Source organism: Leopardus geoffroyi, chromosome B4 (genome assembly GCF_018350155.1).
Source record: "Leopardus geoffroyi isolate Oge1 chromosome B4, O.geoffroyi_Oge1_pat1.0, whole genome shotgun sequence".
NCBI lineage: Eukaryota > Metazoa > Chordata > Mammalia > Carnivora > Felidae > Leopardus > Leopardus geoffroyi.
Genome location: NC_059341.1, coordinates 108,986,539 through 109,000,662, shown reverse-complemented (window position 1 = coordinate 109,000,662; position 14,124 = coordinate 108,986,539). Strand labels below are relative to the sequence as shown.

Genomic DNA, 14,124 nt, shown 5'->3' with positions numbered 1-14,124 from the left:
CTAGCCATTAAGTTTAGTTAACAGAAAGACAAATTCAGCTGAAGATCATTCATTAAGATAGGCATAATTAACAATAGTTCATTAATCATCCTTTTAAGATGATCCTATTTTATCACTATTACCTTCCCCATATCTGAGAGAGTTATTGAGTCTTGAAAAGAACATGTAGTTCTCTCAATTAAATATATATATATATATATATATATATATATATATATATAACGAATAATAAAAGAAGTACTATTACTTTGTTTTGGGTTTATGCTGTATAGGTTAGACTTTGTCATAGGACTCCATTATAATCCTTCATAATTTGGTTTAAAATGTCGAACATTTTGGGGCGACTGGATGGCTCAGTCAGTTAAGCGTCCGACTTCGGCTCAGGTCATGATCTGACAGTGCGTGAGTTTGAGCCCCGCCTCAGGCTCTGTGCTGTCAGTCCAGAGCCTGGAGCCTGCTTCAGGTTCTGTGTATCCCTCTGTCTCTACCCCTCCCCCGCTCACACTCTGTCTCTATCAAAATAATGAATAAATGTTAATTTTTTTTTAAAAAATGTCCAACATTTTGACTGTTTAAACAAACCACTAAGTGCTTTGCAAAATTACAACACATTCTTTATGTGACTTAATTAATATCTACTCCAATTATACACAACACATTATCATGCTCAAGATCTAGATTTATTTTAAAACATTTAGTCCAATTTATATTAATGCAGAAAAATCACATCCAATAAACCACGATTGTAAGAAGAGACACAATATTGTGTACTGTCACATTACCACACAAGTATAACTTGATATTTAAGTGAAGGATTATAAATCACAATCACATATAAATAAAATATTTATCGTCTCAGTAGTAGTAAGAACCTCTTTTGAGTATGTAGGGTCTTCTAGGTTTATTCTCATATAGCTGACGTTTCAGAATGTAAGGGATTTTTCTCTTTATAACTTCTTCCTTTTCATTTTTGTCATTTCCAGCATCAAGAACATCCTCCTGAATTAACTGCAAGAGAGGCAGAATATGAATCAAACTTACATGTGGCATGTCTTTCAGGGTATTTTGCTACATTTCATCTCATTTGCTATTCAGCAGTAAGACATACATGGATAAGATATATGAGGTTTAAAACAATTGTTTTGTCCAAGGACAGATGACTGTCAACTGACTGAGACGGGATGAGAACGTGGTTTTTCCGATTCTCTGTTCAAGGCCATACACTGATACCTCCAACTGAAGCAACATACCTAGTACATCTTCGAGTATGTTTCAGGCTTTAATTTATGATAGAGAGACTAAAATGTTAAGAAAATATATCATAAATCACAACACACATAGAGTTTTGAATTCAGTAAGTCATGTTTGGCCTTAAAAGGCAATAGGATTTTATATTTCTTGAAGTTAATTACTGACTTGTCTTGAAAACCATTCCAAAGATCCATTTCTCAGTCTCAGAGAGAGGATTGTTTGCTCTGCTTAGCTTAGTTGTTGTAGAAATTAACACATGTGAAACAGTAAAGGTCTCTTTAGATTGTGGTGCCTAATAATTAGAAGCAAATTCAGAATCAGTAACGTTAGGGAGTTCATCTCCATGTAGAATCTTACCAAAATCTCATTAAATATGCCACATTCTAACATTAGTTCTGAATACTTCTTTCTGGTATAGTTGCAATTCACAAATTTCAGCTAGCAGAAAATATTTAGAACTCTTCCCAGAATTTTGCACATAATTTATGTGAAATTTTAAAAATTGTTCAAGATAAAAATTGTATTTGTACTTGTGATTATCCTCTAAACTTTAGGGTCATTATAAGAAAAACTAACAGGAGGTTAAGTTTTTAATTTTAATGCATATGAACTGAATCCTATCACCAAGTACTTTATTTCAACCCACAGCTATTCAGTTTCAGAGAAGGAAAACGAACTACCATTAGACAACCTAATTTCTTAATTGCATGTTTGTCTGTGAACATAATCTATAATTTGTAGTATGTTCTGAATGATATAATAGTTTTTGTTTTAAATCACTCAATAACATTTAAAATAGCAAAAGTTCTAATCTTATGAGCACCTGATTTGTGTGTATAATAGTTTATTGAGTTGTTGTTGTTTTTAATCCCTGGATAAATAGCACACAATTGACATTTCCCTATGTTAAAATTAGCATTTTTCAAGTTTTATTGACTTAAACAATATTTTGAAGACTAAGTTATTTAGCTGGAATTAGAATTAAGAGATGAGTAGTAAAATTAAACCTAGCTTTTTTGGTCTTTCATCTAGAAAACATCTTTTTGTCTGCAAGTTAGAATAAACACTAGAAGTTCTGTCTTGCGTTTCTTCTTTTCCACAAGGTATTTTTGTGATAGTCATATATAAGGATTGTTATATTAGCAGCAAAGACACCCTCAGAGTCCCAATGTTGGTGTTAACCCAAAATATAAAAGATGAAGCAAATCTCTCTTAGAGATTAATATGAGAGAAATGGTTTCCTTGTTGGGAAATTTATTTATTTACTTACCTATTTAAATGTTTATTCAAGAGAGAGAGTGAGGATAAAAGAAGAGGCAGAGAGAGAGAATCTCAAGCAGGCTCTGAGTTATCAGCACAGAGCCCAATATGGGGCTCAAACTCAGAATTCACAAAACATGAACCAAAATCAAGAGTCGGAGGCTCAAGCACCTGAGCCACCCAGGTGCCTCCCCACCTTTGTTGGGAATTTTTTTTTCTTTAAAGCATTTTCATTTCTGCAGCACCTGGGTGGCTCAGTTGGTTGGACGTCCAACTTTGACTCTCGTCTGATCTCACCCTTCAGGAGTTTGAATCCGGCGTAGGGCTCTGTCCTGACAGCTCAGAGCCTGGAGCCCCCTTAAAGATTCTGTCTCCCTCTCTCTCTGACCCTCCCCCACTCACACTCTGTGTCTCTCTCAAAAATAAATAAACATTTAAAAATAAATAAAAAAATAAAGCATTTCATTTCTCTTCCCCTCCTTCAAAGTAACACATATTCTAAAACCAAAGGCAATAAATCACTAGTATGGCCTTAAATACAACTGACTCATCCACTACTTCAGTGTAGTTGTGTATAATGGATTTGGCTGTCTTGGCTGTTAGTGGACCTAATTTAGAGGCTAAAGATGCCTGAAATCCATGTATTCAACTGAAATAGGAATATATACATACGTGGATTTTTTCCAGTTTTATCTGCTTAATATGTTCAAATACAAATCGAACATTTGTGTTTTATGTTCTGTGTTTGTTTATAGATAATACACATGACTTCGTGTTTCTAAGAACACATTTTGAGTCCTTAAATTTTGTAGGCACACCACCGCCACAAATTGCCTGAGTATGCCATTCGTTTAAGCACAATAAAAGCATGTGGATCAAATCTGCCTTAGGATATTACTCCCTCCCTTTTAAGACTGAAGTAATAATATTTTGCCAAACTCCAAATATTTGAAGGACACTTTGAAGATCTGAAGGAATGTTAACCTCAACACATGGTTTATTCTTCTTTAATATTTGTAAGTCTTCCTGTTATGATAATGATCGCAGTGAAAAAACATCAGTACAAATGAGAGCTAACTAGTATAACGATAATTATATTCATATTTTGTTTTTGCTTTACCTCCCAGTGTTGAAAGGCCCTGCTGTGGCAGATTTTTTGGAGCTGGTATATTGTCAACATCGCTTCCAAGCTAAAGCCGTCTAAGGCAGTGGGAAATTTCCTTCTTGTAATAAGCTCGTCTTCTTGAAGCTCCCCTGTTTCCTCAGCTTGGCTGTTCAGGTTATTTACAAAACTGCAAACATTTAGAAGGGTCATTTTCCAAGAAGAAACACCTGCTTTATTGGTCTGAAATATAGAAAAAAACAGGTACTTAAAATTTTAAAAAGTAGGTAATTAAATCTTGTGTCATATGGATAAGAAATGAATTTCCATTGTGCGAAGCCATTACATTTTAGGGCCTCATTGTTACTCCATCCTAATAAACACACTGTTATTAGTTTAGTAACTTTATATCGCAGAATTTATTAGTGCCAATTCCTCATACATTCTATTTTTTAAAATGTAATACAGTTATACACAGGCACACATACATAAGCAAAGCAAAAATTTTGAAATAATAGTGAGTGTAAATGTATAAATATATATGTATGCATCACAGATAAAATTTTAAAAATACCATCTTTACCAGAGTTTAGTGTCTAATGGAGCATGGACTATGATGATATTAATAGATTTGCACAATTACAATAATGTAGGATCACTAATCTATTCCATACATTGATAATTCTCATAAACAGCAACACAGCTGATCAATTTATTTATTTGCAAATAAAAATATTTTCTAGAATTACTATTTTTTTTCTAATAAGATAGGGTCTGAAACCACTATTTTCATCAATAATTTTCCTGTGTGCCAATAGTAATAAACAAGGAAACATAAGGACTTAGGAGAAACTAAATGTGAAATAAGAAAAAATAACAAAAAATTTCAAAGGGCATAGATGAAGGAAAGCATACATTTTTCTTAAAGTCACACACACACACACACACACACACACGTACGTGAATGACCACACAACCACGATGGGAAGATTCAATAACAATACTATCATATGTCAATTCTCTCTGAATTATTCCCCAACTGTAATGCAATTGCAAATCAAAGTTCCAGTTTGAAAAATATGGGAAGACTGGAATTTGGCGGTGGGGATTTGGCAAAGTAATTATAATGTTAATTTGGAAGTATGAATGTGTGAGCATAAGCAAGAAGATTTGGAAAAATAAAAATGTAATGAGGAGGAACTTACTCTACCAGTTATTGAAATTTATTTTAAAGACTCAGTAATCAAAGGAGAGAATTAATAAAACAAGAGTAAACATTAAACCCAACAGAAGAAAATATAATATCCCCAAAATTAGTCCAAGTACAAATGAGTTTATAGCATACAGCAAAGTTTGCATTTGAAATCCTTGGGACAGTAGGCTATCAGGAAACCTGGACTTACATCTACTTATAACTTTATTGACATATAGTAGTCTAAGAATATGCAGATGGGTTAAATATGAGTAAAAATAAAATAATGTGTAAACTATACAGAATTTACTCTATAAACCTAGATTATTAAGCAAATATCCAAACCATGATCCACAAAGAAAAGGATAACTTTAAACACATAAATGTGTAAAACACCTCTGGAAAATTAACAGCCTGAACTAACACCAGAAGCAAGCTATACGGTAAAAGCTGCCACAAATATTAATATCCTTAACACAGGTAGAGCTCTTCAAAAAGAAACTGTTGAATCCACAAATTAAAAAAAAATAATAAAGATAAAAATTTTAAACCTTGGATAAGTGATATAAGTAAACAAGTCACAGATGACTCATCAAAGAAGAAATATCTGGAAAGAACATGGCCACCATCAGCTCAGAAGACTTTCAAAGGCTAGGTACATTTGTTAGTGTAGTTATAGGGACATGGAGAAACAGACACTTCCTTTTCTAAATATTTGTTGATCTGGGTGTAGATTGTTATAACTTTTTGAAAGATGTACTGCATTAAAATTGAAAATGTGCACACCCTTTGATTAAGCTTTTATCCTAAGAACATGCAAATATATGAGTATAAAGATATTTACTTGAAAATATTATTATGATATATAACAATGTAATATACAATGGTTTTAACCAGTTTGGAAATACTTTCAACTATGCTCCTTGAATACGATTTTCCAGCCATTGCTTAAACTTTTCTGCTATGGGAAACTTAGAGACAACATGCTCCATTATCTGGCAGCAATGCCTTATATCATACCAATTAATGGAATACCTTAATTTTACATTTTCCTCTTCTTTTTATTTTTTAAATGTTTATTTATTTTTGAGAGAGACAGAGTGAGCACAGGGGAGGGGCAGAGAGGGAGACACAGAATCTGTAGCAGGCTCCAGGCTCTGAGCTGACAGCAAGAAACCATGAGATCATGACCTGAGCTGGAGTCCCATGCTTAACTGACTGAGCCCCTAATGGAGTGCTTTCTAAAGTGTACTTCTTAGAACACTAGTTCTGCACTCACTGCTTTTAAAAGAGTTCCACTGTCAAGTAAATTGGAAAACTTGAATTTAAAGGAAATGTAAAGATTCCTTGAAGGTAGGTATCCTCAGAGCCTTTTACTTGCAAATATTCATTGTAATTTTCTAATGGAGTCAATACAGTGTTGAGAGTTTCCCAAACTAATTTGACTACAGAAAGCTTTATTCATAAAGTCCAGTCAGGACTAACGTTATCTGATTCTTTCTTTTCCTTCCTTCCTTCCTTCCTTCCTTCCTTCCTTCCTTCTTCCTTCTTTCTTCTTTCTTTCTTTCTTTCTGAGGAAACTGAATTAATCATCTCATTTCTTTCTGCTAGTTAAAATAGTCACTACATGACTCAATAATACGATTATTTAAAGTCACATTAAAAGCACAGCTGAGAAAGTATGACTGACTGAAGAATGTGTAAGTAGAGGGGCGCCTGGGTGGCGCAGTCGGTTAAGCGTCCGACTTCAGCCAGGTCACGATCTCGCGGTCCGTGAGTTCGAGCCCCGCGTCAGGCTCTGGGCTGATGGCTCAGAGCCTGGAGCCTGTTTCCGATTCTGTGTCTCCCTCTCTCTCTGCCCCTCCCCCGTTCATGCTCTGTCTCTCTCTGTCCCAAAAATAAATAAACGTTGAAAAAAAAAAAAAAATTAAAAAAAAAAAGAATGTGTAAGTAGATAGGCATCATGTATTTGAGAACATTTTGTGTAAGGTCTCAACCATTTCGTTCAGAAAAATGGTGAAGACTCTCTTTCCTAGAATCAGGCTCTTCTAAGTCCACTTCTTGACTAGGTCCCAACCTCAGGCTCAGTCCTTAATCCACTTAGCCCAGTTTTAGCAAGAATCTGGCTGAGCCTGTTTACTGCAAATGCCTCACCCATGGTATCTGATCACCCTAGATATCTGACCAAATATCAGATACTTGATGAAATTTCTGGCCCTAATATCACAATCTTGTGTCTTCTAGCAAGACTCCTTCTAGCCTTAATGTTTCCTCTTATTCCACCCACTGACCCCCACTCTGCTTCTTGGCTATAAAGGCACACTTGCCATTGTTGTATTTGGAGTTGAGCCCAGTCTCTGCAAAACTCCCATTTCAGTAATTCCTCTTGCATAAAGTCTTCCCTATTACGTTTAGCTAGTGTCATGAATAATTTTTCTTTAACAATAAACATTCTACTTATTAAATTATTTTATACAAATGTTTATAATAGACCTATGCCTATAGATAAGAAATTTAGGATATCATCTCTTCTTTTCAAGATAAGGAAAATGAGAATATTTGTGGTTCTTACTTACCATTACTTGATTTTAACTTTTTAATACTAAATAAGATTCTGGTCAAATTTTTGTTACCTTAATTAAATAGGAGCTAATCCATAAGACGGAGACTTATCCCCTGTAATACACTGAACTCAGATCTAAGTCCAGCAAATTGTGAATTCAAGCATTTCACAGAATTGAAAATAATTAAAGTCATCTGTGGTGAAGCTCTGAAGTTTTATAGTTGAATACAAAATGTGATGGTTAGTAATGGATCCTAGATTCCCACTGTTAGTTCAAAAATATTTATTAAACTCCTACTGTACACAAGGCATTAAATTTGATCATAGAAAATTACAACATTATAGCAGCTTTTTGAGATCCTGAAGAAAACATCCTGTACCAGGTTCTCTTTCTGAATAGAACAATAGGAAAGTACTAGCACTGGTAATAAAGAGAACCGTATTGTGAGAAAAAAGAAATGTCTTCCACTTTTCAAGCTTTGGACTCTCTCTCAACCTTCTGTTGCTTAAGCAAATTTTCACATTAATATTTTAATGTCTAAATAGCTTTACTTCACAAGTGAAATTCTTCACATGCTTTATTTTAAAATGGAAAGAAGAAACCTGAAGCTTTCTGAAGCTGTTAATAATGGAGTTAGTTCTACCAATATCAATTATTATTCTCTTAAATTTTTAAATGTAGTAGTTTAGTTAAAATGCTCATAAGTTTGGGGTTTCATTTGCATAGAATGCTACACACACCAAAAATCAGTTGAGTCAAGGAGAAAGAAATGATAGTAGTTCTGTAAAACATAAGGAATGAGCTTTTTGTTCCCATCCTAACAGCAAAATTGAAATAATTATGCTTCTTGGTGCTTTCTCATTATAGACTGTATTTTGCTTATTTCAATTGAAAGGAGGCAATGGGATTCAATTTTCATTCCATGATCTGTTTAGAGACATATTCCAAGATTAAATAAAAGAGAAAAAATTTATTATGCCTGTATTTTTATGTATTTATTTTTTAATTATTATCATTATTATTTTTATTTTTGAAGGAGAGAGAGAGACAGCATGAGCAGGGGAGGAGCAGAGAGAGAGGGAGACACAGAACTCAAAGCGGGCTCGGCTCGAACTCACAAACCGCGAGATCATGACCTGAGCCGAAGTAGGATGCTCAACCGACTGAGCCACCCAGGCGTCCCATTTATGTATTTCTTTTTAAAAGAAAAACTAACCCACTCCATAAATTGGGATTGTTTTTCCCTTGCAACTCTAGGGAAGGAATCACAATTCTCACATTTTCACAAGGTAGCTAGCACTCTTGAAACTATACTAGCTTTTGGGGATTATTTAGGACTTTGATGTGTCTGTGTAAATTTAGAATTACTGAGGTAACATCTCTACTGTGAAATTAAGTCGTTTCCTAACCTTCCCCATTTTTAAACATAGACGATTGACTTCACTTGTCTTCCTATTTTTGGGGTGATACCATTGTCACCATTGCTCTTCTGACTGAGTATTCAACAAAGGATCCATTGTCTTAAGGTTATTATTTGGTTATTGAGGTTTAATGACGAAACTAAATCTGATCATTCCTGATATGAAAGCTACCAAATTAAGAAAATATTTGGTGTCAGTCCATTCAGCTTTTGTAGATCTGGGCAGTGGTGAAAATATATGCACTTAAATTTTCCCCAAATGTCTTTTAAGGATCATAGCTGACAATGTATCTTTGTTAGATTTCAGATAATAATACCCCCACGCTCCCAAATACTACTTCCCCTTATACCCACATAATTCTACAAATATAATAGGGATTGTTGTACCTGGAATGTGCTCACTCAGTTAAGGAAGAGAAATCTGAAGTACAAGACTTGAGTTGGGGTATTGCTTCAGAAATTAGACAGAACGTCTGAGCACTTACTTTCTTTCCATAACATCTGTCGAATCCTCTGCCTTAATATCCTAGGGCTATAACAGTGATTGAACCATGGGTCTGCCTCAATTCAAAATTTATTTTTCTTTGAGAAACATCTTTTGGTTGAGAACCCGGTTCTCTATTTTTTGCCTTTAGATACCCACTAATTGACTCACTCTGGGGAAATCAGCACTGCGTGGTAGCATGGTAATCACGTATATTGTAATTGTGTTTTATTCCTAAGTACAGATTGGGATCTAGGCACCTTGTTTTCAAGACCCCAAGAGAGGAATAAAAGGGTCCGATATACAAAGTCTCAGTTGGTTCAGTAACAGCAATGAGCAGGTACAGATGACACTTCTGTTATAGGGAGAACATAAATCTAGGCATGGATTTGATGTAAATGTGAGATCATAAACTCCAACCCTTAAAAATAAGGAAGCAAAGGCAAGTGATGTTAACTAAACCCCTTATTTAAGATCAGATGGTTCATAAGTCACAGTTGCAGGATCAGATCTCCAAGCTTCTGTTTGCCAGTCTATTGATCTTTAGGCTCTACCACATTTCTTTCATGAATTGTCATGAACTTTCATTTTTAATTTAGAACTCTATTTTACTGTTGCCAATATAACAAAAAAGGCTAAAATGTCACTTAGCTTTCATGTATATACTTAACTTGAGGCATACCCTTTGCCATACATGATGTGATAGGAATGGAAACAGGATTCCTTTAAATACATTTTCATCTCCACATAAACAATATGTGACAACTTAATTAAAGTTGCAATATACTGATTGATAGTCACTATAATTTCTGTCCCTGTCACATCAACACCCTTAACTCTTTTGAACTCTAGGAAAATTTTCTGAAAAAGTAAATACCTCTCTATGAACTTTTCAGTCTTGATGGGAAGTTATTAACTATAGGAAAAGGACACCATGTTTATAACAAGAACTTACAGGTTTTTCAATCCTTGGTTAAAGAAAAAAAAAGTTACCTTTGATGTATGCATATTGGTCAATAAATCTGCTTCTAATGCTTTCATTTCCTCTTCTGAATCTGAGTAAAATGAAAACCACATGTTTACTATATAATCATAGATAATTATATTGTAACCTACAAACTTTAGATTAATCTCAAAAAACTAGTCTTAGAGGCTTATTGTTTTCCTATGTATTTATTATCCTTAAAATAATATTCAAAAAATAATTATGGTTTTATTCTGGGCTAACCGGCAGCTAGAATAATAGAAGCACTTATAAGAAGATAAACACTTGATTATATGCCAAGAGAACTATTGATGTATTGAAGTTGTTTAATCACTGAATCTCAGTATTTAAAAAAAAAAAAAGCTGATTATATCATATAATAGAGATTTCATCAAAAATGCTGGTTAATTTTTGCCAGCAATAGTTTACATATATAGACTATATGCATATTGATATTTTAAACACACTATAATGAAAAGGTGTGTGCAACAGACTTTTTCAAGACAAACCAAAAGGAATTGTTTACTGATGATTTTAGAATAAGATAGATACTGAGATTTAGTCAACATGAGATGCTGTTTTACAAAACACACTTTGAAAGATACGGTTTTCTACTTTAAATAAGAATTCAGAAATATGTACTTAGCTATTTAATCACAGGCTATTAAGCAAATTGGTTAAGCAAAAGTGGAGCTGTCCTTCAGCACATGTGTAGTTGTGCTGAAAATGGACTTCTGATGTTTTTTAGGATATCCATTCCAGTTTCCACTGATGAATATATTGCAGAGAGGAAAACTTTAGAGAGTACTATATATAAGCAATACAAATAAAGTTATAGAACACCATAGCAAGATGACTTAATTCATACTCACTGATCTGTCATAAAACAAAGCAGGGGTTACAATGAGTATCTTCCTTGCACTACACACTTTTATTAAAAAGAAGTGTCACACTTAGAGGAACCACTTCTTACATTGCATCTAGGAATTTAATCACACCAGAGATCTTTTTCTCCTCTTTGTTCAAGGCCAAATCTGTTTTTCAAAGGAATGACAAATCCCTTTAGCCATTTATGAGAAATGTACACCAAATTCCCTACAAATTTTGGCTTATTACATCAAGAAGTTCTAAGACTGAGTGAACACAGTGTTTAATCAATAACCCAGTTTTTCTCATACACTCTCACTATACCTTTAACCTCCTGTAATAGCTAAAATCATAATTGTAGAAAATTTGCTATTTATATCATGGAAATTTTTGCAAAGTCAGTTCAAGATCTTTTCTAGTGATCAAAAGAAATTAAAGATTTTTCGAAATAACATTTATATCTTCTGTTAGATGTAATTTCATAATTTAAATAAAATCAGCAGGAGTTTGAATTAAACATTTCATGTCATATTTATAAAATATGAAAGTATAAAACAGGTTAAATGATTTTACTGCATTTTTTCCCTATGCTTTTTTTTCCACTTTGGTGTGATCATTCAATTATTTTTCAAACATTAATTGGAACATATTGCAACATTTCATGTTACTGTTTTAAATTTAAATCTTGTTTTCAAGGTAAGTTATTGATAGATATTGAGCAGTGCATGGTCTCTCAATTATCACATGCAAAACAATCTATAGGTAATAATTTTTATTAATGTAAACATGCCAATTTTCCAATTACATTTTATATCAACTTAAACAGCAAGCAGAAAATTAAATTAATAAGATGCTTATTTGTCACATAGACTATATAAAGTGTACTTTCAAAAAGTACTTGGAATATTTATATATTTTTTTAGAAATAATTTTCTATAAATAATGGTTCATTCATTTACTCATTAAACATCAGTTTTCACTTTGTTTGTATCTTAACATATACACACCATTCAGAAAATAATTTTGGGGAGGGAGAAGCCACTGCTTCCTAAGAGATGACTGAGGATGAGAAAAAAGCATTTTGAATGGAATGGATTCTAACTATGGTTTTGCACTTTGACAGGCACTGCCTCTGTACTTCTCATCAGATAGTGACCAGCCTAATTTAAGTTCTACATATTTTTTTTTCCCTACTCTGGTGGTCACATTCCAAAGGGAGAGCATGAAGGGTTTCATTGAAATCTTTTTATTACCTTGCAGATTTAAAAAGAGAAATGAAATCTTTCAGTTTTTGTAATCATAAAGACAGAGAATGAATATATTCAGTTTCTATCACTAAAAAGCAAATACAGAATAAAGAAGAAGCTCTTCTTCCCGGCTGCATTAACATAAGTAGCAGCACAGTGTAAAAAAAAGAAAAAAAAGAAATCACTTCAGGGAATTGTGAAATGCAGCTGCGCTTACCTGAGCACAGACTCCAGGAGCTGAGAGCCAGAAGTATCATGCATACCAGCTGGATTTTCATTGCTGCCATCATCTTGAGCATTCTAGCAAGCCAAGTCCATAAACGTCACAGATGCTCTGAAAGGGGCTTTCTCTAGCTCTTCCTCTGCCTTCAGCTGACTTTGAAAGTGAACTATGAGAGATGCTTTGGCCATTCCCTATATATACATGTAGAAGGATGATGTCATGATAGTACAGGGATTATCTTTTCAGGATGTGCCCTCCTTCGTCTCTACCCCTCCTCTCCTCTCTCCACTTCCTCCTCCCCTTTTCCTTTGTCCCCCCACTCTCCTCCCCCACTTCTGAACTTCAAATGAAAGTGACATCTTCCCTAATTGCTCCGGATTTCTGACGCACAGGAGTCATTCTAAAGCAATTCCATATAGAGCATACTGGAAAAAACTTACAGGATCTCTTTTGCCCCATTTCCTCTCATTCCTGACTCCAAGAAGTTGTTATCTTGATTTTGTGAAGCATGGGATCTGATATTTCTAATATAAATACAATCTCCAGGATAAATGCATGAAATCAGTGATTTTTAAGGCTTGGAAGTGCTTAAGGAGTTGGGGTTCTTTTCTGATAACCCACACTTGTGAGCAAATGTTTTGTGATTTAGGGACTAATATAGGTTTTAGATAATGAATGCTAGAAAAAGGGAGAAACTGGAAGATGATCAGAGAATCAGTTAAGATATAGGGATTAAGAAAAAATACAATTAAAAAAGAAAAACTAGGGGCGCCTGGGTGGCTCAGTCAGTTGAGTGTCCAACTCCGGCTCAGGTCATGATCTCACGGCTGGTGAGTTCAAGCCCCGCGTCGGGCTCTGTGCTGACAGCTCGGAGCCTCAAGCCTGCTTTGGATTCTGTGTCTCCCCCTCTCTCTGCCCCTCTCTGGCTCATGCTCTGTCTCTCTCTCTCTGTCAAAAATAAAAATAAACATTAAAAAAACAAACAAACAAACTAGTAGCTCTAAGGAATAGGACATTATTTCCTAACACATTGTAAGATTTTATTTTAAATAACTGGGAGAATGACTGAATTGTGTATGTTGACTTTTGGTTAAACGTCTTAGAAAAACAATGTCAAGTCTATGAAATCCAACTATAAATTATTTGTCTGTTAATAGGTGTAAATGTATATTATTATATCACTGATTGATGTTTTCTGATACTTTACTCGTTTTTCTGTCTGCATTGCTCTGCCCCTTTTGGATTCATTGGATGCTATATCCTAACCTTCTTATAACCCCTTCTCACTGTTTTTCACCATTGCATATTTTTTTTCCCTGTTATAAAAGTGAAATTGTACTTTTGGAAAGGAAACAATCCTAAATAACCACCATCTACCAAAGTCAGATTTCTGAGACAGTGTCTTCACATCTTACTTTGTAAGCCACAATGATGCTCATTTCCTAGGTTCTCAGGAAAATAATTGCTTTTTTGAAGTGAAGCTTTCTTCTTGCATTAAGTATTTCAAGATACATGGAATGATCTGAAAA

General features: G+C 34.2%; 1 protein-coding gene across 1 annotated transcript; it reads right to left on the bottom strand.

Annotated features, from left to right (window-relative positions):
• Window positions 1–661: 661 nt before the first annotated feature.
• NTS (neurotensin) lies at window positions 662–12,773 on the bottom strand. The gene is made up of 4 exons (XM_045462956.1): window positions 12,590–12,773; window positions 10,267–10,328; window positions 3,632–3,856; window positions 662–1,008 (listed from the first exon to the last, which is right to left on the bottom strand). Exons 1-4 carry the CDS (start codon window positions 12,669–12,671, stop codon window positions 856–858), a joined length of 522 nt encoding a protein of 173 aa, XP_045318912.1. The 5' UTR covers window positions 12,672–12,773; the 3' UTR covers window positions 662–855.
• Between the last annotated feature and the right edge of the window lie 1,351 nt (window positions 12,774–14,124).

Bases quoted from the DNA above. Each gene is read 5' to 3' on its own strand.
- NTS (XM_045462956.1), bottom strand. From the start codon at position 12,671: ATGCTCAAGATGATGGCAGCAATGAAAATCCAGCTGGTATGCATGATA. The intron at 10,329-12,589 runs GTAAGCGCAGCT...CATTTTACTCAG, and splicing joins CTCCTGGAGTCTGTGCTCAG to ATTCAGAAGAGGAAATGAAA. The intron at 3,857-10,266 runs GTAACTTTTTTT...TCTATATTTCAG, and splicing joins CCAATATGCATACATCAAAG to ACCAATAAAGCAGGTGTTTC.